Genomic DNA, 22302 nt, shown 5'->3' on the forward strand with positions numbered 1-22302 from the left:
TACACACGCACACACATGTATATATATATATATATATATATATATATATATATATATATATATATATATATATATATATATAATATGTGTGTATGTGTGTGTTATGTCAGTGATGCAGTTCCATTAATGGAAGATTTTAACGATTTTATACATACAAGACAGCAATACTAATGAAGTAAGTGGGGAGTAAAAAGGCATAGACTTTCAGGGCGTCATCTGAAGTACTCTCGGCCGTGCTCCACAGGCCCAGGTCGTCAGAGGTTATGTTATTTTACCAACTTACTGGACTGCTTCTAAGGGCCCCAGAATTCCAGCACTTTTCTTGCTATCAGTTCAATATATATATATACACATTAGAATATGTATATATATGATATATATATTATATATATATATATATATATATATATATATATATATATATATATATATATGATATATATATACATACATATACATATATATTATATACAGGCAGTCCCCTTGTTACGACGGGGGTTCCGTTCTTGAGGCGCGTCGTAAGCCGAAAATCGTCGTAAGCCGGAACGACACTTGGAAATATGCCTTAAACTAAGAAAAAGTTAGAGACCTTACCTGTGTGACATGCAAGTAGATTGCATGATGTGTAGTGTGGTTATTCCAATGGCAAAGGATGGTTCTTGAAGGTATAATTCTTTATTAAACTCTTGTGACACTAAAAAGCACAATGTACTACACTTAATCCTTAGGGTATACACTAAACACTGTCACTATATACATGCATTGCACACTTCGTAGTAGTACGTATGTATTTGTTAGATCCTGGAGTACACTAAAATCCCAGTCTGGTAGCTCTGGAAGGTAAAAGTATAACACAATTAGTACAAAATACTACACAAAGTCCTGAATACAATATGTAAATTATAGATATCAAGAGTAAAAGAGTTAATGTATGTTAATTAATTCCTTACTTTTAGTTTATAATTCCTTACTTTGAGTTATATCAAGAGTAAAAAAGTTAATGTATGTGAATTAATTCCTTACCTTTAGTTTATATTTTACATTCATCGTAACCCTGGATGGACAAAGTCTTATGTGGCCCCATAGCCTACATCATTCAGGGGGTTCTGGAATGTACAAAAAATAATTAGTATGTCAGTAAGTACTCTATGCATAGTAAGTTACATACAGTAATATGCACCATACAGTGGTTTAATATCACATATATAACATGTATAAAACTTAGTTAATGTATGTTAATTAATTCCTTACCTTTAGTTTATATTTTACATTCATCGTAACCCTGGATGGACAAAGTCTTATGTGGCCCCATAGCCTACATCATTCAGGGGGTTCTGGAATGTACAAAAGATAATTTTGTCAGTAAGTACTCTATGCATAGTAAGTTACATACAGGTAATATGCCGCCATACAAAGTGGTTTAATATTGCATATTGTAAATGATTGGTCTACACCCCCTGTTCAGCAGGGAGTGTACAGTATGTATGTAATTCCATGAGGGACCTTGATCACTTATCCCATGTGAGAGATCTTGGTCACTTAATGTATGTTTACTATACTATGTATAATTCCTTACCTTTAGTACAGTAGTACATAGTTTACAGTTGTCGTGCTATGTTATGTAGTAACCCTGGACAAAGTTTTATGTGGCCCCATAGCCTGCATCATGGAGGGGGTCCTGGTTTTCTGGAATGTACCAAAAAAGTATCAAAGTTAAGTCATGTATGTATGTTTTAGTAAGTTTACATACAGAAAACCATACGTACAGTGGTTTATAACATGTACTACATATGTACATAATCAAACTTGGTTGGAAATTCCTGTAAAAAAAAGTTATGTACGTATGTACGTAATATGTACTACTGTATGTAAAAACCTTACTGTTCATACTTTGTTACACTACATGTTACATGTGATACGTATACTTTCCTGAAGGGTTTTTTCCATCCAAAAATGGTGCTTCTACTTGTAGTTATCCCTTGATGACACTTGTAGTAACAACCTGGAGTTGTGTGAAAAATGTTGGTTCTGGAATCAAAAGTAACAAAATTAGTGTACAAAATATACACTACAGAAAGTTGTGAATGCAATATGTTAATTACTGTAGATATATCAAGAGTGTACTACTAAAAGAGTTAATGTATGTTAATTAATTCCTTACCTTTAGTTTATATTTTACATTCATCGTAACCCTGGATGGACAAAGTCTTATGTGGCCCCATAGCCTACATCATTCAGGGGGTTCTGGAATGTACAAAAAATAATTAGTATGTTAGTAAGTACTCTATGCATAGTAAGTTTACAATACAGTAATATGCACCATACAGTGGTTTAATATCACATATAACATGTAGTATAAAACTTAATTTAGAAATTCCTTACATAACTTACCAACTTTTAGTGAGTCTCAAAGCTGTTACCTAGGTTGTGGGAGATGGAGGTGGAGGTGTAGAGCATTCATGATAAGGATGCATTCCAAACCTGACTTCAGTGTGCTTTATCACAGATAACAGGCTAGGATGATGGGCAGTCTGGAATGAAGAATTAATATTAAAGGACAGTATGTAACCACTTAGGTGTACAAAATTTATTGTACGTATGCAAACATTAAACACAACTGAGAATTCCTTACCTCCAGCAAAATGAAGACATGTAGGCTATGTAGAGGTCTGGTTTATGTAAGTCACAGGTGCATGCCAGTCTGGAATGATAATGTAATAGTACATATGATTATAGTATGTATGTTACATACATAACATGGTTATTACATATGTAATATTAAAACATTAATAAAAAAACTGTCCTTACCAAATTCTAGTGGTTGGCTTGCTTACTGGGATGGTCATATGGTACATGAGAGTGGGTGGCTGGGCTATGGAGTGGGATGGGCAGGTGCTTGGGAGTCTGGAATGATAAAAAATATATAAAATGATAGTTACTACTACTGTAACTACTGCACATGTTATTACTGTTTGACATATGTAGTGTGTAATACGTATGTTCAATATAAAAATGAAGAATTCTTTTACCTGAAGGAATGGGAGAGGTGATACTACTCGTATCAACTGATTTGGGCTCTGGGGAGGTGATACTTGTATCAACTGATGAGGGAACATCTACATCTGGAAAGAATGATAGGGTACATAAATATATTATAAGGTGGATGTAATTGTAGCATATGTACACTTTTAATAAAATTTCTATTAGCAATTTATAAAACATTTTATACAAATTTGTTAAGGATTCCTTACCTGATGTATAGGGCGAGGCATCAAAACCATGGAAAGGCTCAGGGTCATCTGGGTCACTGTCACTATCAAAGGGGTCTGAAATGGAAAAAAAAAAATAATAATAAGGTTATGCAACATCAAACACATTGTACCACTATGTAAGTTAGTGTACGTATGTATGTAGGGTGTAAACAATTTCCAACATGAAAATGAGAAAAATGAAATTGCTTACCTGATTGTACACGTGCAGGTGGGCGGGCTGATACAGAGGGTCCAGGTACAGGGGGATCTGGAACTGTCACAGGTAGTACAGGGAGATCTGGAACTGTCACAGGTAGTACAGGGAGATCTGGAACTGTCACAGGTAGTACAGGGGGATCTGGAACTGTCACCACTTCTGCAATAAAATTACAAATGATGAAAATTAATGAAGTTACAATTTACTCTTACATTTAGTAGTTGTTACATTAAAAAATTAACACATTTTAATATGTACACTATGTAAACACATAAATTAGTAAAACAGTTCAGAATTCCTTACCAGGACTAGGAGTGGGAGGTGGTGGTACTGGAGACTTGTGAAAGAAAGTGTCAAGCCTGGACTGCACACTTCTCTTCGTCTGCTTCTCCTTCAGGGTCTCCTTGTAGAAAGTCACCAAATCCATGATTCCTCTCTTGATTTTGTCAAACCTAGAAACGTTAGGGTCTTCTGCCTCAAAGAAGCCAAGGCTCTCTCCAGATGAGTAAAACCCTCTGACAAGCCTTTCACAGTTAATGACCTGGGTTTTGGCTCTGGTGCCGCCTCCTCTTCCTCAATCATTTGTTGTTCAAGTTCTAGTAAGTCCTCTGCAGACAATTCCTCTCCATGGGAAGCCAGCAGCTCTGTTACATCATCAGGTTCAAGATCTAGTTGCAGCCTCTTGCTTAGCCCTACGATCTTCCTCGTCACAGTCTCGACGTCTTCTGCCTGGTCAAAGCCTTCAAAACTGTGCACAAACTGTGGACACAGTTTCCTCCAGGCCCCATTTAAAGTGGTCGTCTTCACCTCGTCCCAAGCACTTGCCAATTTGTTCTTTCACTGCATCATGCAATGTTGTAGCCCTTCCAGAATTGCTTCATGTCAACTCCTTGTTAGCTTCTATGGCCCTCAAAGCAAAACGTATGGTCCTTCTAAGGTAGTAAGCCTTGAAATTAGCTATTACTCCCTGGTCCATTGGCTGTATCAGCGATGTGGTATTGGGTGGGAGGTACACCACCTTCACATTAGGATGCATGTCGCTCAAATTTGAAGGGTGACCAGGGGCATTGTCCAGGACTAAGAGGGCCTTAAAAGGCAGACCCTTCGAAGTCAAATACCGCTCCACTGCTGGCACGAAATGGTCATTGAACCAATCTTCGAAGACCATTAAGGTAACCCACGCCTTCTTGTTAGATTTCCAAATCACAGGGAGTTTGACTCTTGAAATGCCCTTGAAAGCCCTGGGATTCTCGGCCAAATACACCAGCAAGGGCTTCAGTTTCAAATCACCACTTGCATTGGACCCAAACAGCAAAGTCAGTCGCTCCTTTCCAGCTTTATGGCCAGGTGCTGACTTCTCCTCCTTGGAAAGGTACGTTCGATTTGGCATTCTTTTCCAAAATAATCCAGTCTCATCCACATTAAAGACTTGGTCAGCCGTGTAACCACCATCCTTAATTATCTCAGCCAAACCACCTGGAAAACTTTCTGCTGCTTCGCTATCAGCACTAGCAGCTTCACCTTGCAGCTTCACATTATGCAAATTTGCACGAGCCTTAAAACGGTTAAACCAACCTCTACTCGCGGAAAATTCACCACCAGTACTGCCTTCGCCAAACTTTTTCACTACTGCCTCATGCAGCGCTCTAGCCTTCTCCTGGATCACACTTAAGCTCACCGGAAACACGTCGCTGGTTCTGGTCCTCCAGCCAGATCATGAGCAATTTCTCCATTTCAACAATGCTCTGGCTACGTTGCTTCTCGTTTATCACCGTTGACTTCATCGGTGCAGCATCCTTAACGTGCTTCAGAATACGTTCCTTATCCTTCACAATGGTTACCACCGTGGTCCTGCTCAAGCCTAAAGAACGGCCTATTTCGGTGTTAGTTTGTCCCTTCTCCGAACGCTTTATCACGTCATATTTGACCTCCATCGTGATGACCTTCCTCTTCTTGGATGAACTATCATCGGAGGAAGTACTTTGGCGTTTAGGAGCCATTGTAAATTAGCGAAAATGGCAAGGAATTTCAGCAACGTCTCAGCACACAACCTAGTGGAATGCAGGCAGGCACGCGATTGAAGTGGCGTCCTTTCGTATTGTTACGCTTGGCGTCCTCGACCGTCCGAGGTCGTTGTTCGGTCAATTTACCATACAGTTTAATAGCGTAAATTAATTTATGCACCTCCGCTCAAAAACTAGTTCTGCATATGAGGTATCGTTAAAAAGCATAACAAAACGTCGTAACCTTGGAATTTGTGTTGTAATCTAACCAGAAACTTAGTTTTTTTAATTATGTACTGGAAACAAGCAATGATTTTTCATTATATTTGCGCTTTTGGACTGTTTTAAACTGCGCATCCCAAGCTAGTGTATTCATTCGCCCGCAAACTAGTTCCGCATATGCGGCGTCAGTAAAAAAATTCAAAAAATACGAAAAAAAAAAGTGTCAAAAATCATCATAACCTCAAAATTTTTGTTGTAATGTAACCAAAAACATATTTTTATTATGTACTGTGCTAAACTATAAAGGATTTTTATCATAGCATGCGTTTTTTAAAAGCGTCGTTAACTCGGAGCGTCGGAAGCGTCAGCGTCGTAACCTCGGAACAAGCGTCGTAACCCAGGACGGAATTTCCATTGAATATTAAGAAAAAGCGTCGTAACCTCGGAACGTCGTAAGCCGGAACCGTCGTAACCCGGGGACCGCCAGTATTATATATATACATATACATATACCATAATATATAATATTATATATATATATATACGTATATATATACATACATATATATATATATATATATATACACACACAAATATATATATATAATATATATGATATATATATATATATATATATATATTACCTCGGTCAAAACAAAATATCTGTTGATCCCTCTTCAGAGACTGGAGGGGTATATATAAGATTTACTTCTTCGAAGTATGTTTGTACCCATGACCTTGGAGCAGTAAGGCAATGAGTGATAAATCAAATTCTCAAAGAAGCAAATGTTTAATTGAATAAGTTAAAATTCAAAATCCAAACCCAAATAACCCTGAGGTTCGAACCAAACCCGTCCATCTCTTTCTCTACCATACCTATCATTAGTTTAGTCATAAAATAGGCAACTAGAAAAGTCATAACATAACACAGTCTTATAAGTAATACCACTCCATTAGCAGATACTCCATACTTCCCCGTTTTCTAGGTTACCAAGCCTGGCAGACTTGCCTAATGGGGCAGAAACGTCTGTAACAAAGGAAAAGGATCCCACATAAATAAATTGCAAATAAACCAAAATGACATAAATTAAAAAGCCATATGGAAAAGGACATCTCTGAAATAAAGGTTTAAAATATAAAAAGACGAAGGTACACTCAGGCTTAAAAGTACGCTTACCCATTTCAGGAGAGAGCACTAACACTTAACAAAATATAACTACAAAATGATTTCAACCAGGCCACTTCTCCCATTTGGGTGCTTCTCCGTCTTAGTTATCTTGCCTTCCCATTATGTAGGGGAAACAGTTCGTACGTATACAAGCATGAACTTCATACAAGACACTCCCCATAATATGACGTTATTGATTCATCACAAGTTCATTGCACTGGAATAGATGCATGACGTCATAACAGCTCATTATCACGCCCATAAAATATACCCAAAACCAGATCCTTGCTTCCATTCATGCACGGACATAAGACTAGGCAGCGACTTCCACCCAGCGCCACCCCAAGTGCTGCGTCAATACTTCAGAGCTAACACCGAATCTACCCTTTTAAGACCCCGCTTGTTTCCATGTAGTCAAAATGATGATATCTATCGTTTCAAAGAAAGTCATTGCTCATCACATCCGCTAATCTACCATCGGTTGTGTGTGTGTGTGAATTTCTGATCCCTTCAGGCTACAGATTATTTCAATTAACACACTAATCTGGCTTTCCAGGTTTTGAATATCTATTGGGATAAAAAAGGCAAAAAAATTAGTAATCAAAATAAAAAAGAAAAACTAATTAGAGACAAAGTGAATTTCATTAACAAACGTGATAAGAGTCTCACAATAATGCCATAAAAACAATGAAAATAAGTGGACTTAAGATTTCAAGCAACTTGAACAAATTCACTTTTGCTATATTAATCACGACCCCAAACATATAATTGAACAAGAACAATTAAAATTATTCCAGTGCATTCATCCACAGTAAGACTGAATAACTAAAACAAAAGTAATGTTCTACACTAAACAAACTTAGAAACACCTCCTTAGTGTTAAAACGCCGCCCCCACCCCCACCCCGCTTCTCTCTCTCTCTCTCTCTCTCTCTCTCTCTCTCTCTCTCTTAAGAAGACGAGACAAACTCACATTTTTGACTCGTGATAAATGAACGACGTACACCTACGACACTACATTATAACACAAGGATAACATCTAATCTGAAAAGACAATGGTAAAAATATATATTATATTAAACCATGAGAAAGAACTATGAATTAACTGAGACAGGGGCCTGAATCACGTTATGCTACACTGGATCAAAATCTCATTCGTAATAATAAGGACTTTGATTGTTCCAGATCCCATTCCGGCACTGCCTCTTCCTTAGAAAATTACGAAAAAATATGCATCACAACTAACACAATTATTAGCAATATTAGGAACAGACACTGACACCTCTACTCTGAGTCCTTCTGCAACATGCTGATATTTCAAAAATAAGGCTACTCTCTATTCTCACACTGATATAGCAATTTTATCAAAAACAATAATGACTAGCTGTCGGAGAGAGACTATATAATAAATAAATGCAACCTCAACAAGGGTATTTAACACTGCGTTCTGGGGCTACCTTTAAAATTCACAATAACAGTTTAACTGGTCCTTCAGGGACTAGTGTTCATATGAGCCTTAACTATTAACTAAATGCTTTACAATTGTGGAATACTATTTTCTTTATCCAATTGTCTCAACAAGTTGAATCATTTTACACCTAGAGAATTTCTTTTTTTGATTTTACCGAAGGATGTGAGGAAGGAATTTAATTTGAAACCTTTACATTATACCCAAGATTATAACTACGTTATAGTCATTTAAGTTTTGGGCAGGAGAATTTCAGTGTTATTTCGGGAATTCTCTGTTGCTATCATCAGGCTGAGACGAGAAAATATAGAGATAGTACTCTCTCTCTCCTCTCTCCTCTCCTCCTCGTCTCTCTATATATATATATATATATATATATATATTAATATATATATATATATATATATATATCATGTGTGTGTGTGTGTAAATAAATTCTTCTGTTACAACAGGATACGCCTTAAGTATACAATAGCCATTAAAACACTTTGGTTTAAAGCTAAGGATTATATTTCGGTGATCTAACTACCACCTTTATCAAGCAGTGAATGACAGAAGAAGTTACCCTTAGGTGAGTCCCAAGCAACGATGAAGAGGATTAATACAAATATCTGAACCTACGCCGGCTCAGCGATGACCCCAGGCATCACCTAAGGGTATATCTCGCACTATATATTTCGCCTACGTAACTGTCATTCACTGATTGATAAGGGTGCTAGTCAGATCACCGAAATATACTAGTCCTTAGGTTTACACCAAAGTGTTTTAATGGTCAGAATACAGTTATCCTGTATTCTGATTAATAGTGATACTTATTGAAGTATCATATGTAATACATGTTTAGATATCATAATAATATTAAATAATGTAAATTGAGAAGAGAGATTTTTTGTTCAGATCCAGATGTTTTGAGGTTTCAGTGTTGTGTCAGCTGATTAGCTTGTGTTGACAGCTGAACATTTCGATGCCTTAAGATTTTCGCCTCATCCGCCTTTGTTGCAGGGTACTTGTCATCAGTTAGTAGTAAAGAGCCTCGCTTTCTTCATTTTGTTTTTTAAAACATGTCAATCATACTAGCCACCTGCAGGGGCTTAGGGGGGATATTATGAGTAGAATTGTGCAAATTGTGATACAAGCATGAAACTTGGCACACTGATTGTTTAACCTGTACTTTGCAAAATTCGGGACCTGGCCAAAACAAAAATCTTTGTGTAGATATTTCTAGCACTCGCTGGTATGAAATGCATAAACCATGCTGCAACAAGGTATTAATTAGCTGCTTCTTCCTGTTTCTGGCATAAATGAGCAGCCCCATATGAATGATTATTTGAGTTTCACGTTCCACAGAATGTCACTGTTGTTCAGCCTTCTTGGGCACCTTTGCAATGGCAGTATCTGATCTACACACATCATTCTCTAGTTGCGACTGTATATCAGGACGATGTTCAATCATTCTGACTAGTTCAAGTAGACATTTAGGAACACAAGTCAGCACATCTTCCGCTGCAAACATGCCATTAAATTTTGACTTGTGGTCCTTCATGTGCGCTCTTACGAATTCAGCTGTTCTTGCTATATTGTGGGTATCATCATAATTGCAGGACCGACATCCTTTTCGAAAAGGACATCTCTTCCTTTACTATAAGCTTGTAGATGTTTCGCACCGTTTCAAAAATGTAATTTACCAACTCGACCAGAGCAATATTTTCGACAACATTTACATTTTCTTATTCATCGGACTTCTCTTCTTGTTTTTTTTTTCTTGCAAGATCTTTCTTTGTTATACAAGCTAACTAGACAACCAGGATGATATTTCATATCATGTGCAATTACATCACCTTTAATCTTGCAGCGTCTCTGCACAACTCTTTAACCTTTCATTTAATTTCATGGTCATTGCCTCTCTTAAATATGACAACGATGCCTCTTTGTCACACAGGAAACACGTGTGAACATTCTCCTGTGAGGGTTTCTCGGTTGTCCGACGAGTAAATTTTGGAAATTCACAAGTTTCACTCCTCGATACGATCTTAGAAGGATGTTTTTCTTCAGCACGTTTTAACTTAGTGTTGTTAAATTTGATTCGACAGCTTGGGTGATACTTAGCATCATTGTCTGTTAGAGTTTTCTCAATACCATTGCTGTCATCTAGCCGTCTAAGGCCAAGTGGAATAGACAATCTATTTAATTCGTGAAATTTGGGAACATTTCTTGATAACATTTTGTACCCATCAGCTGAGGATGTTAACGATTCATTTGTCTTCCTGACACAAACAACATTTAAACCAATTAGTTTCCCAACTATCTGTTGAGACTGAAGTATGCGCATTCTTTTCGCCATGCTTAAATGCAAATCTTAAGAATGCAAAATAATCTATACACAAAGGGACAGTACTATAAATACACAACTGGAACTTGTTTTACTAGACAATAATTGTTTATCACTACAGCTAAGATAAGTGTTTACAGGCCGAGGATTTATCACTTTACCACCTCTAACTGAACTGTTTTTATGGGATTCGACTGAGTTCGACGATGGCGTTCCTACACTCAGCCATTGTAATTTACTCCCGTGCGATCTATACACCATCCGGAGGTAGAATGCCCATTCCTCCTTGGCTCGGCTATCTCGCGTCAGCACTCCCTGTCAATTCAGGTTCGACTCTATGGTTGTACAAAGGGACAAACCATAAAGTATTTGGGAGACTCATAATGAGCCTACAATGAACCCCATGCCGATTATCAGTAGGCAACGATTTACACTGTGACCTGGTAGTGCATATAAATCGCTTTTTTTTTTTTTGCGCTTGGGCAAATACTGTTTGATATCAATATGAAATTTGAAAGTAGGGGCAACAAAAAAAATAATAATTCATGTGTTTTGTTTCAAACGCATGTTGAAATACCAAAAAAGTCATGTTTAAGCGGCGAAAATTGTTTTTATTCTTATTTTTTGCTCATGCGCCGTACAAAACTATTAGAAACTAACTTATTATTGATTATTGGACTTTCTAGAAAGAAAGTACATCAATTAATTCACCTGTTTTCTTCAAAAGAGCGTTACCAGATAGTTTGAAGTCGATATTTCAGATTTCTTACATTGCAAAAACCGCCACATTGAAAAATTGGGTGGCCATTTTGAAAAAATAGTATTTTTTCTTTTTTTTCTTTTGGCCAGGAATTTGAAAGTGTATAAAATATTTTAGTGGGCCTTTGTACAAAATTTCACTCTTGTATCACGATTACCGTCATTATCTGGGATATTATCCTTCACTAGCTGTACAGAACGCGTTTAGGCGGTTTGTTGCCCAAAACCACATGACTATTACATCATATAGTTTCTAGAACATAACTCGATCGATGGCGTCATATGCTATAAGTTGCAAGGTATCACCTCAAAAACATTTCTTGTAATACGCATCGTGGGATTGTGTTACATAGACCCGGAAGTTCCAATACGTTTTGCTAAGGAATGCAAGTCATTTTTCTTTTCTAGAATATTCCATTACGTCATTTCAGAAGTCTTGTTTTGACTGGAGATAGAAATCATATTCATTATTCTGAGACCAACAACTGTGGTGTCTATGTTAAGAGAGTCTCTCTCTCTCTCTCTCTCTCTCTCTCTCTCTCTCTCTCTCTCTCTCTCTCTCTCTCTGTTTAAACACAGCTAACATTATTAATTTGTAATGGTCACTCTTACTGTTTGTTAAATTTCTTATCTCAAAATTGTAGTTGTGTAATCCATTGTGAAATCTGAAAAGCCATTATAATACTGTGTTCTGTAACGGTCTTATCAACTGTTTTTTGGTGAATTTTGAAGCTGCAGCGAAAAGAAATTAAATTGAGGTATGTATAAGGTAAAGTGATATTTTTTTACAGATTAAGTCATGATTTAAAAAAAATCATTTAGTGAATTTATTTCATTTTTTCACTTTTCAATTTTCTGCGTTTTGTGTGCTTATATGAATTCAGTACTTTTGAAAGATTTGTTTCTCTTAGTAGTTTCACATTGCATACTTGATTTTAATTTCACATTTTAACAATTGTGGTCATTTTCATTCACTCACCTTTTCTTTTCAAATCTTAAGTATTTCTTGATAATTTAAATTTTGCTTGACTAATTTATTTTCTTTATAAATTTACCCTTTTTATTTAATCTTGTTTAATAATTTAATACAAGAATTAATTCATTTTCTATTGTTTTCAAGTAACAGTAAACTTTTATTTCAAATGTCAGACTGTGAATTCCACTTCTAAATTTAGAATCTGTGTACATGCTGAAGTAAAAAATTGTGTTGTTTCCTTAATTTTCTAGGAGTGATTTAAGGCAGGGGGGAACAGTTAAAGTTGTTTGATGGAGTGATGCCCTTTAATTACCTTAAGCGTATATGAATACCTCACCCTTGTTTTGATAAATTTAGTCCGATTTCTCACATATTTGATAAAGCTTTTTAAGGGATCACTGTTGTCTTTGGAGTACTCAGTCGTATTTTATTTTATATGAAAGTTCAAGTATTTGGTTGCTGTGAGGTCACTTTGAATTCTATGATTAGTAAGCGTAATAGCCAGGTATTTGGAACTCTTCAAGACGATATATATATATATATATATATATATATATATATTATATATATATATATATATGCATACACAAACAACATTCTTTATTATACGAGCTTTGAAGTTATAAGACCTCGTCATCAGGTTGGAAAATTGACACGGAGAATCATTGAAATTACAGTAAAATTAATTGTCTTACTAAACCCTTTAGTAAATAGCCTAACAAAATATAGAAAAAACATCAAATGCAAACTAATAAATGAATCACAAAAATTATAAAGAAAACAAACAAACGCAAACAAAAAGACAATGAAATGTAAACAAACTACCATACCCATAGCAAAATGTTCTTGCCTACTGTCCGGTTGAAAGTCACATGACATCACCGCTCTAAGATATGTAGGCTACTAAGGCAGTAGCTACCTATATTCCAGGAGGTTATGACGTCCTGCTAGGACAAGATTTTAAGTCTCCTCCAACCTTTTTACAGTTTTAGGGCCCCTGCCCTTACATAGCTCCACGCCAATTCTATGGTCCTCCAGTGCCAGTGCCACTTGAAGGTATCAGGTAGTGCCATGCTCCGTCCACCCTGGACATTGAGCCACGTTCAAATACTCTCACTATGCCAAGAACGGCCTCAATACCAGTGTCAAGGCAAGGCTCAAGTCTCTCTCACAGAGCTCCCAGTCCAGGTCACCTTTCCTCCTCCGACTTGGCACCGCTACCAATGTCAGCAGTCGAAGAAGAGCCAATTCCGATAGGAATCGCGGAACTCGCAGAACTGAGCCAAGCAGCATTAGGCAAGGGGACAAGTGCCAGTGTCCTGGTTGTCGCAGTAGCTGGAGCCAATGCCACTCAGGCATCTTCAAAGGACTTGAATCTCTCAGAGCCCCCTACGGCATTATCAAACTGACCTTGGGGAGGTCGAAAGAAGAAGGGAAAGGGGCGTCGAGGTTTCCAGAAAACCTAAGAGAGTCAATAGCCTCTCTCCATACTAGATCCTGGTACAGTGCCACACTCTTATAGAAAATTTCCGCCCTCTCCATCCAGAGGAGAGTGCCTGGTTATGCTACATTTATGTCTTTCTTATCTTTTTGTAACTGTTATGTATTTAGTTTAGCCTACTAAGGCAATATAGCTTACAGCTTGGCTCGTTTATATGTTGTTTGTTTTGATTTAATAGTTTGATTTAATTTTCCTCCCTAGTCTCTATATTTTATGTAACTTTCAATGTTCTCTCATGAGATATGTAATTTTGTTTCTTCTCTAAGGAGACTTACTCTTCCTTGATTAGCAGCTGTAATGATTACCCAATGGAAACACTTATCACATACGTGGCTTTAATGGGACAGGGCAAATTATTTAATGAAATCATGGGGCTATTAACAACCCTATGAATGCGGCATATCGCCCCATCAAGGCATATTGATAGAAAGTGTTACCTAAATTAAGCTGACAGTCTGATACATGATAAACTTAAGCATACTGTTAACCCTGTAGGTTAGGATCAATTGATAATTAATTGCTGTCCATATTTCACAGTCATTCTTATGACATGCATTCTAAGAGAATTATCTTTAAATATTTTTGCTATAAGAAGTTGTTAGTAATTAGTCACTTTAACCATGTCAGACTCTGTTCTTTAATTTTCTTGATTTAATCAATTCTCAAGAATTAAATATTTTTAAATTCTATGAGTGCTGAGTATGCATTCAAGTGTAAAGATTATTATCCACAGAGTTTTATTTTGTTTATGTCACAAGTCCACTCAAGGGGTATGGAAGGCATGTTTCTGGCTTGTCTTGGCCATTCCAATCCATTTAGGGTTGGAATGTCCTCTAGATCTGATGAGGAGGTGTTTAGGACTTAAGCCAGACCCAAACCAAAAATAGTTTCTTTTAAAAGGAAATTCAGACATTTATAAGTTGCCCTTCCTAACCAGTCTACCATTTTCTTTGAGTACCCCATGACTCGCCTTTTGTCTGTTGCAAACTTGCTGCTCTTGAAATTATCTCCACAAGTACTGCAGCCAGCTGGACCTTGGGCAGAGCACATGTTGGATAGAGGAACAGGTCTGGATAATGGACCACTGAAACAGAGGTGATAAAATGAGAAGACAACAGACAAGCAGCTTTGGAAATTCTTCAGCTGTCCCAGGATTCACACCTCTCACCTGGGAACCCTCCCCCAACCCCCTTTGCTCTCCCTCTCTTCTGAAGACCCCCACATGTTTCATCATTTTCCCTAGTGAAGCCCCATTTACATCAGCTCTGCCATTCGGAAGAAGTCAAAACCAGCCCATTTTTGCCTCTTGTCTGTATTTAATTTTCATTTTCCAAAGTGGCTTTTCCCTTGTTGATTCAGCATCGCATTCGCTATTTTGGTTGTTGTAAAGCAGTCCCCCTTTTGCTGCCTTCAATGCTGTAAATAATTCTCCTAGTGTTGTTACTAGTAATATTAAATATAATTGTGTAATTCCCATTTAGACTAGCATCTGCTACATCGGGAAGTAAAGTGTGTTGTCCAGTCTAAGCAAACACATCACCCCCCTTAATTAATAAAGCAACGCAATATTCTCTTCTGTGTAAGCAAATAGTAATTCTACTATATCCCTGTGAGTGGACCCTGATGTGAAATAATAAGAGAGAATCGTGTTTAACGCTTCCCCACATGTCTGTCACCTTAGCACTGATCTTGTGATGCAATCTATTCGCAGATGCAAATATTGCCTACATAGCTGTGAGAAATTTGGAACGCTTGGAAGCGACGCCAGGAACCATTAATTAATTCATTCGCAGTGCTCAAATCTTACTTCCATGCCCGGGCCATTTTTCCAGTCACTTGTCCCAGTTGACCGTCAATCAACTACATTTCATTTCATTTCTGAACCGTTGCAAGTTCCGGCCAACCTTAAGTTGTAAATGGCTTACTCACGTAATTTGGCGTAATTATACTACAGTTAATCTAAATCGCTTGTTTTTATATTTATCTCCCCTCCATTGATACTGGCCTTCAGCTGTAGTTTCATTATGATTCTGTTCCCTTTCCTAACAGGGCCTTTCAGGAGTTTCAGTAAATACACACACACACATACATATATGTGTGTATATATACATATATTATATATATATATATATATATATATATGTATATATAGATACATATATATATATATATATATATATATTATATATATATATATATATATATATATATATATATATATATATATAGGCGATGCAGGTATATCACATACATCCATTCAGGAAATCGCAGACAACCACACCAGAAGAGACATTTATTAAGACATTTCGCACATACAATGTGCATCTTCAGTCTGTTGAGATAAAAACACATACATATTAACATTCAATAAGAGCAGGATTCTTAATATAGTAAAAAATACAAGACTAAAATTAACTTAAAATTGACAAAAAAGAACTAAAAATTGACAAGTAAAACAGAAAAATAAAAGTACAAATAAAAAACAAATACCAAGGCGCAACCAACCGTTAGCTGAGAGGAAAGGAGGTAGAATGACTATAGTCGATTTTTTTAAACCTGGCAAACTTGCACTTAACCTGCACTTAGCTGCTTGTTGCTGATTGGATGAATGTCGTGTTGCCCGAATCTCTTTGTTTTGTTTTCACACTGTTTCAGAATTGTGATTATACGGCCATAGATTGAGATAAGAGCCAAATTATGTAATGTTATGTAAATGCCAGTTGTAATAAACTTAAGTATTAAGAACTTGCATACCAAATTATTATATAATAGTTATCAGTTATGAAATAACACTCTCCGAAGCTGTAGACTTGAAATATGTTTCAAACACATGAACTTTAATGTTTAAATTTCTAGCTAGATTTTTAGTGCAATTATGCCATTTGTTTAAAAAAAAAAAAAAAAAAAAACATATTCATTGTACATTGCTGATGTTGTATAATGCCTAAGAACAAAATACTATCGTAGAAATGTAAGCTTGTCAGGAAATTTGGGGTGGAGGAGTTGTGGGAGGAACAGCCTCGGGGTTGACAGAAAGTTGACGTACCCTCAGCGGTAGGTTCAAATGCGGGTTGTGGTGTTCTTCTTGTCTTCATAAAATAATAAAGATGTTTATATATCATAATGTTCATTTTTTGCATTTCAAAACTTTAGTTGCTGTTGCTGTCGCCTTAATGATTTCTTTCATTGTTTTGCTAGGGCCCTGTGAAGTGAAACATTGAAAAACATTCATTATTACATTACGGCACTGACTGGTAAGCCTACTGCCATCAGCATGTATATGCCTGGTGTTTGAAGTGCCTTCATCTCTGCTTTGTTCCATATCGTCTCTTGTGGCCATGGCTGAAATAGGTGAAATCGACAACAGTGAGCCAACTGCTCGATAGTCGATTCTAAGCTGATTGATGATGGCGGTGTGTGCAGCAGACGACAACTCGCCGGCTGTTCCTTTCTCAACTCCTCCACCCCAAATGTTCGGCAAGCTTACATTTTCTACGATAGTATTTTGTTCTTAGGCATTATACAACCTTCAGCAATGTACAATAAATACGTTTTGCTTTTTTCCAAACCACCAATGGCACGATTGCACTAAAAATCTAGCTAGAAATTTAAACATTAAAGTTCATGCTTTTGAAACATATTTCTAGTCTACAGCTTCGGAGAGTGTTGTTTCATAACTGTTAACTATTATATAATAATTTGGTATGTAAGTACTTAATGCTTAAGTTTATTACAACTGGTATTTACATAACATTACATAATTTGGCTCTTATCTCAATCTATGGCCGTATAATCACAATTCTGAAACAGAGTGAAAACAAAACAGAGAGATTCGGACAACACGACATTCATCCAATCAGCAACAAGCAGCTAAGTGCAGGTTAAGTGCAAGTTTGCCAGGTTTAAAAAAATCGACTATAGACTTGGGCAAGAAGTTAAAACGTCGACTATGCCAGATAAAGCGGAGAAGATGAAACTCCACTATTCAACGAAGGAACAAGACGTTTAATATATAATGACTCTAGAGTGGTTAGGTAATCAGAGTCTTTAACTGAGCCTAAAATAGAGAAGTGTTGTTTCTTAACCTCTATCTTGCAATTGATTGCATGATTTCTTATGTTTGAGTGTTCAGGGCTACTTAATTTTTGACCCGTCCTAAAACTCAAGCCCATGTGACTAGTAGGCTGCTGCAGATAAGATACTTCAGTCACATTATATATTAAACGTCTTGTTCCTTCGTTGAATAGTGGAGTTTCATCTTCTCCGCTTTATCTGGCATAGTCAACTTTTTAGCTTCTTGCCTAGGTCTAGTCATTCTACCTCCTTCCCTCTCAGCTAACGGTTGGTTGCGCCTTGGTATTTGGTTTTTATTTGTACTTTTTATTTTTTCGTTTTACTTGTCAATTTTTAGTTCTTTTTTGTCAATTTTAAGTTAATTTTAGTCTTGTATTTTTTACTATATTAAGAATCCTGCTCTTATTGAATGTTAATATGTATGTGTTTTTATCTCAACAGACTGAAGATGCACATTGTATGTGCGAAACGTCTCAATAAATGTCTCTTCTGGTGTGGTTGTCTGCGATTTCCTGAATGGATGTATATATATGTATATATATATATATATATATATATATATATATATATATATATATATATATATATATATATATGTGTGTGTGTGTGTGTGTGTGTGGTGTGTGTGTATATATATACACATATACATATACATATACATATATATATATATATATATATATATATATATATATATATATATATATATATATATAATAATGAATAAAAGGCCCATAAAATACTATTTTAACGTTACAAGTAGGTGTGGCAGTAAGTCTCTAATGGTGATCCATGAAGGGTAGAAATTAAATTATTCCCTGGTGATTTTTGGCCTCATGAACTCCCGTCTGGCGACTCGTCCGGTGGTCTGATGTTCTTGGACATCTGCTTGATGAAACGGCCTAAGGATTAGTTCGTCGATGTCATCCGATTTCCAATGTTCTCTTGACAGGTTCATATTGTTGGTCTGATTGATGATAGCAGATTCCATCATCTTCCTTTTGTACGCACAGCTACTTTTGAAAACCAGCTCCACCCCACTCCAGTTCATAGCCTTTGTCCCTAATATGTAGGAAAATCCCCGAGTTCTCTGATGCATATCGCACTGATATTTTGTGTTCTGCTAATCTTTGCGAGGTGGATCTATTGGTTTTCCCAACGTAAATCTCATTACAGTTGCTACACGGTATCTTGTAGACTCCGGCTTCTTCTCCTCTTATATTTAGGTATACGTTAATGAGCGAACGCCCGATGGATTTGGGATAATGGAAAATAAAAGGATTATTAGACCTGAGGTGTTCTGTAGCTTTTTGGAAGTTTTCATCGTACGAAATTTTTATTTTATTGTTGAAGTCTATTTGTCTATTGCGAGTGGGACCTCTATAGTATATATTGTATTCGCTTTATTTATAACCTTCTCGATACTGTATGGTGGGTAAATCAGTAGCATTAGGTGTTGGCGGATCGTGTTGAATTCTTTATCTTTGTACCCATTTGAACATATTCTAAGGCCCCTGAGGAGTAGGTTGTACCCGACCATGATCTTTACGGATACATCGTGGTAACTTGAGAAATTGATATATGAAACAGCGAAGGTGGATTTTCTGTATACTGTGAACGCATATCTATTCTATTCTCTTATAATTAGTAAGTCTAGGAACGGCAATTCCCGTCCTTTTCCCATTCTGTTTTAAATTTTCTAGTCGGAACTAGCGAATTTAGTTGATTGAAAAATTCATTGAAATCTCCCCAGTTATCATCCCAGTAAGTGAAAATATCATCTACGTATTTAAGCCAGACCTTATTGCGGGATTTGATAGAAGACAAAATTTCTGTTTTTAAATATTCCATGTATAGGTTTGCTAGAAGAGGGGATAGGGGACTGCCCATGCCACAACCAAATTTTTGTTTATAAAAATTGCCATTAAAAGAGAACACGTTGTTAGTTACACAGAGGTTGATCAGTTTTATTGTTTTGTAAATACCAAGAGGAAAATGTCCTTCATATGGTTGTAACTTCCTCTTTAGAAAGGACAACACCCCGGGGATCGGGACTTTGGTCAAGGTCTGGCTTAGATACGTAGCTGATATTTTTACTTACTGGGTTGATAGCTTGGCAGTATGTTGATCCCCGATACAACCATTTTGTCACTCAGTTTATCTTATACTCACCCTTGTGTTTCCTGGACATTAAGATCTTTATGATGTAACACCTCGTCCATTCTACAAAGACTGAATTTTCGCCCATCTATTTTACTCCTCTCATTTCACTTTCACCTGGCCTCAGCTAATATTTGTCTCCGCAATGTTTAACCCTTCATACTGAACATGTAACGCCCAGAAAACTTTCCGTCTTGACAGCTTTTACCTTTCTGCAGTCCGATTGTACATAAAATATCTTAACTCATCCAATGACTGATTATGAGTCATAACTTTCCCAGCAGTTTCCATAATTGTATCACAAATGCATCAGGTTTATGGATCAATATCGTAGCTGAATAATTTAAATAATTAGTGTTTGTTCCAAGTAAATTGAGTGGGGTTTGACAAGGCAACAAATTGTCCAGGGAAAAATCTTTTCCGTTTGGGTATCATAAAAGGTTAAGTGTAAGATCAAACTAATTTTAAAAGTGCTTGGGCCTACCCGCTATCATTCAGCCACCACTAACGAGGTAGTACTTGAGTACTCTCATGCATCCTTGTGGCTGCCTTGGCGCTATTTAATTAAAGGGCGAACAAGAGGGTAGTGACACGAGAATGGGACTCTCTCTCTCTCTCTCTCTCTCTCTCTCTCTCTCTCTCTCTCGCTATCTTTCCTTTTTTCTTCTCGCTTTTCCTCTCTTTAGTGCTTTCTCTGTAGATTTATGCCTGCTTTATTTACTGAAAAATAATTAGGCTGATGAATTCAAATGAACTGTAATCAGTGTGATTCGAAAGGTAAACGTAATAATACTCTGTCGACAATAGCAGAAAGGAGTTATCAAAATGATAATAATAATAATAATAATAATAATAATAATAATAATAATAATAATAATAATAATAATAATTTGACTGACAAAATCAAGAAGAAAGTATCACTCATTGATGTCGCAATACCATGGGACACCAGAATTGAAGAGAAAGAAAGGGAAAAAATGGATAAGTATCAAGACCTGAAAATAGAAATAAGAAGGATATGGGATATGCCAGTGGAAATGTACCCATAATCATAGGAACACTAGGCACGATCCCAAGGTTCCTTGAAAAGGAATCTGGAAAAACTAGAGGCTGAAGTAGCTCCAAGACTCATGCAGAAGAGTGGTTATCCTAGAAACGGCGCACATAATAAGAAAAGTGATGGACTCCTAAGGAGGCAGGATGCAACCCGGAACCCCACACTATAAATACCACCCAGTCAAATTAGAGGACTGTGATAGAGCAAAAAAAAAATAATAATAATAATAATTTGTTAGTAAGTACATAGCCCTAAAAATCTTATAATAGAAATCATGAAAATGTGATGTTGATCTGCTGATGCAATGTGTAGAATACGTAGATCCAAGAATGAGAATGACTGTCTTACTCAAGGTTTTGTTATATCTTCATGGATATTTAAGATCTATATGAACGGGAGATGAGAAAAACTTGAGGAAAGACAAATGATTCCATTATATATATATATATATATATATATATATATATATCATATATATATCCATATATATATATATTATATATATATACTATATATATATATATATACTTTGTATATGTATATATATGGGGTGTATGATTTTATTTTGGGAAAATCCACTTACAAGTATAATCCTATCTCACTTGTACCGTGGCACTGAATCACTACTGAATCCTTATGTACAATATTAAGAACAAATGTTCCACTGGGCTGCAATCAAAACAACCAAATCTAGTTATTAAACATGGTGCATGGACACATGGATCGAACTCTTAATAATAATAGACACAAAACACTAAGTGGAGCACTGTAAGCAAGGATTGCTGTCAATGGAATCTCAGGAATACTATCCAAAGGATGGCACTGGCTGTGAATGTTTAGTGGCAACTGTTGCACTACAGATGACGGCACACAACGGGGGAAGTCTACACGAATCTCCAAAGCAGGTAACATTGTAACACAAATACTAACCGCGGATAAGATTACGTGACTGATCAATGTTAAATGAAAACTAGACAAAACACGAGAGATATCAAATATTAAATGAAAAGGTAATACAACGAAATTACTGTGAGCATAATCAACGTAGATCTAGTAACACTTCCACAATGAATTCACAGATATCACAATTGCACAATCAAAAATCAAGTCTCTGAAGG

The 22302-nt window shown here is 36.4% G+C and overlaps 2 protein-coding genes and 1 long non-coding RNA gene across 7 annotated transcripts in view; 1 reads left to right on the forward strand and 2 right to left on the reverse strand.

The window, feature by feature from the left end:
• Positions 1-22302, forward strand: part of LOC135223639 (uncharacterized) — a 466317-nt gene that overhangs the window by 219051 nt on the left and 224964 nt on the right. The gene's annotated exons all lie outside the window — the stretch shown is intronic.
• Positions 492-1719, reverse strand: LOC135224162 (uncharacterized). Its single transcript, XR_010316660.1, has 4 exons — positions 1577-1719; positions 1252-1334; positions 1024-1106; positions 492-833 (listed from the first exon to the last, which is right to left on the reverse strand). It is a non-coding gene; the product is annotated as an uncharacterized LOC135224162 (long non-coding RNA).
• On the reverse strand, positions 1761-4287 carry LOC135223638 (uncharacterized). Its single transcript, XM_064262268.1, has 9 exons — positions 3772-4287; positions 3463-3627; positions 3252-3326; positions 3030-3122; positions 2809-2904; positions 2633-2701; positions 2392-2531; positions 2162-2244; positions 1761-2028 (listed from the first exon to the last, which is right to left on the reverse strand). The coding sequence occupies exons 1-5, from the start codon at positions 3893-3895 to the stop codon at positions 2873-2875; spliced, it is 489 nt and encodes a 162-aa protein (XP_064118338.1). The 5' UTR covers positions 3896-4287; the 3' UTR covers positions 1761-2028; positions 2162-2244; positions 2392-2531; positions 2633-2701; positions 2809-2872.

This window comes from Macrobrachium nipponense, chromosome 10 (genome assembly GCF_015104395.2).
Source record: "Macrobrachium nipponense isolate FS-2020 chromosome 10, ASM1510439v2, whole genome shotgun sequence".
In the NCBI taxonomy this organism is placed as follows: Eukaryota; Metazoa; Arthropoda; class Malacostraca; order Decapoda; family Palaemonidae; genus Macrobrachium; species Macrobrachium nipponense.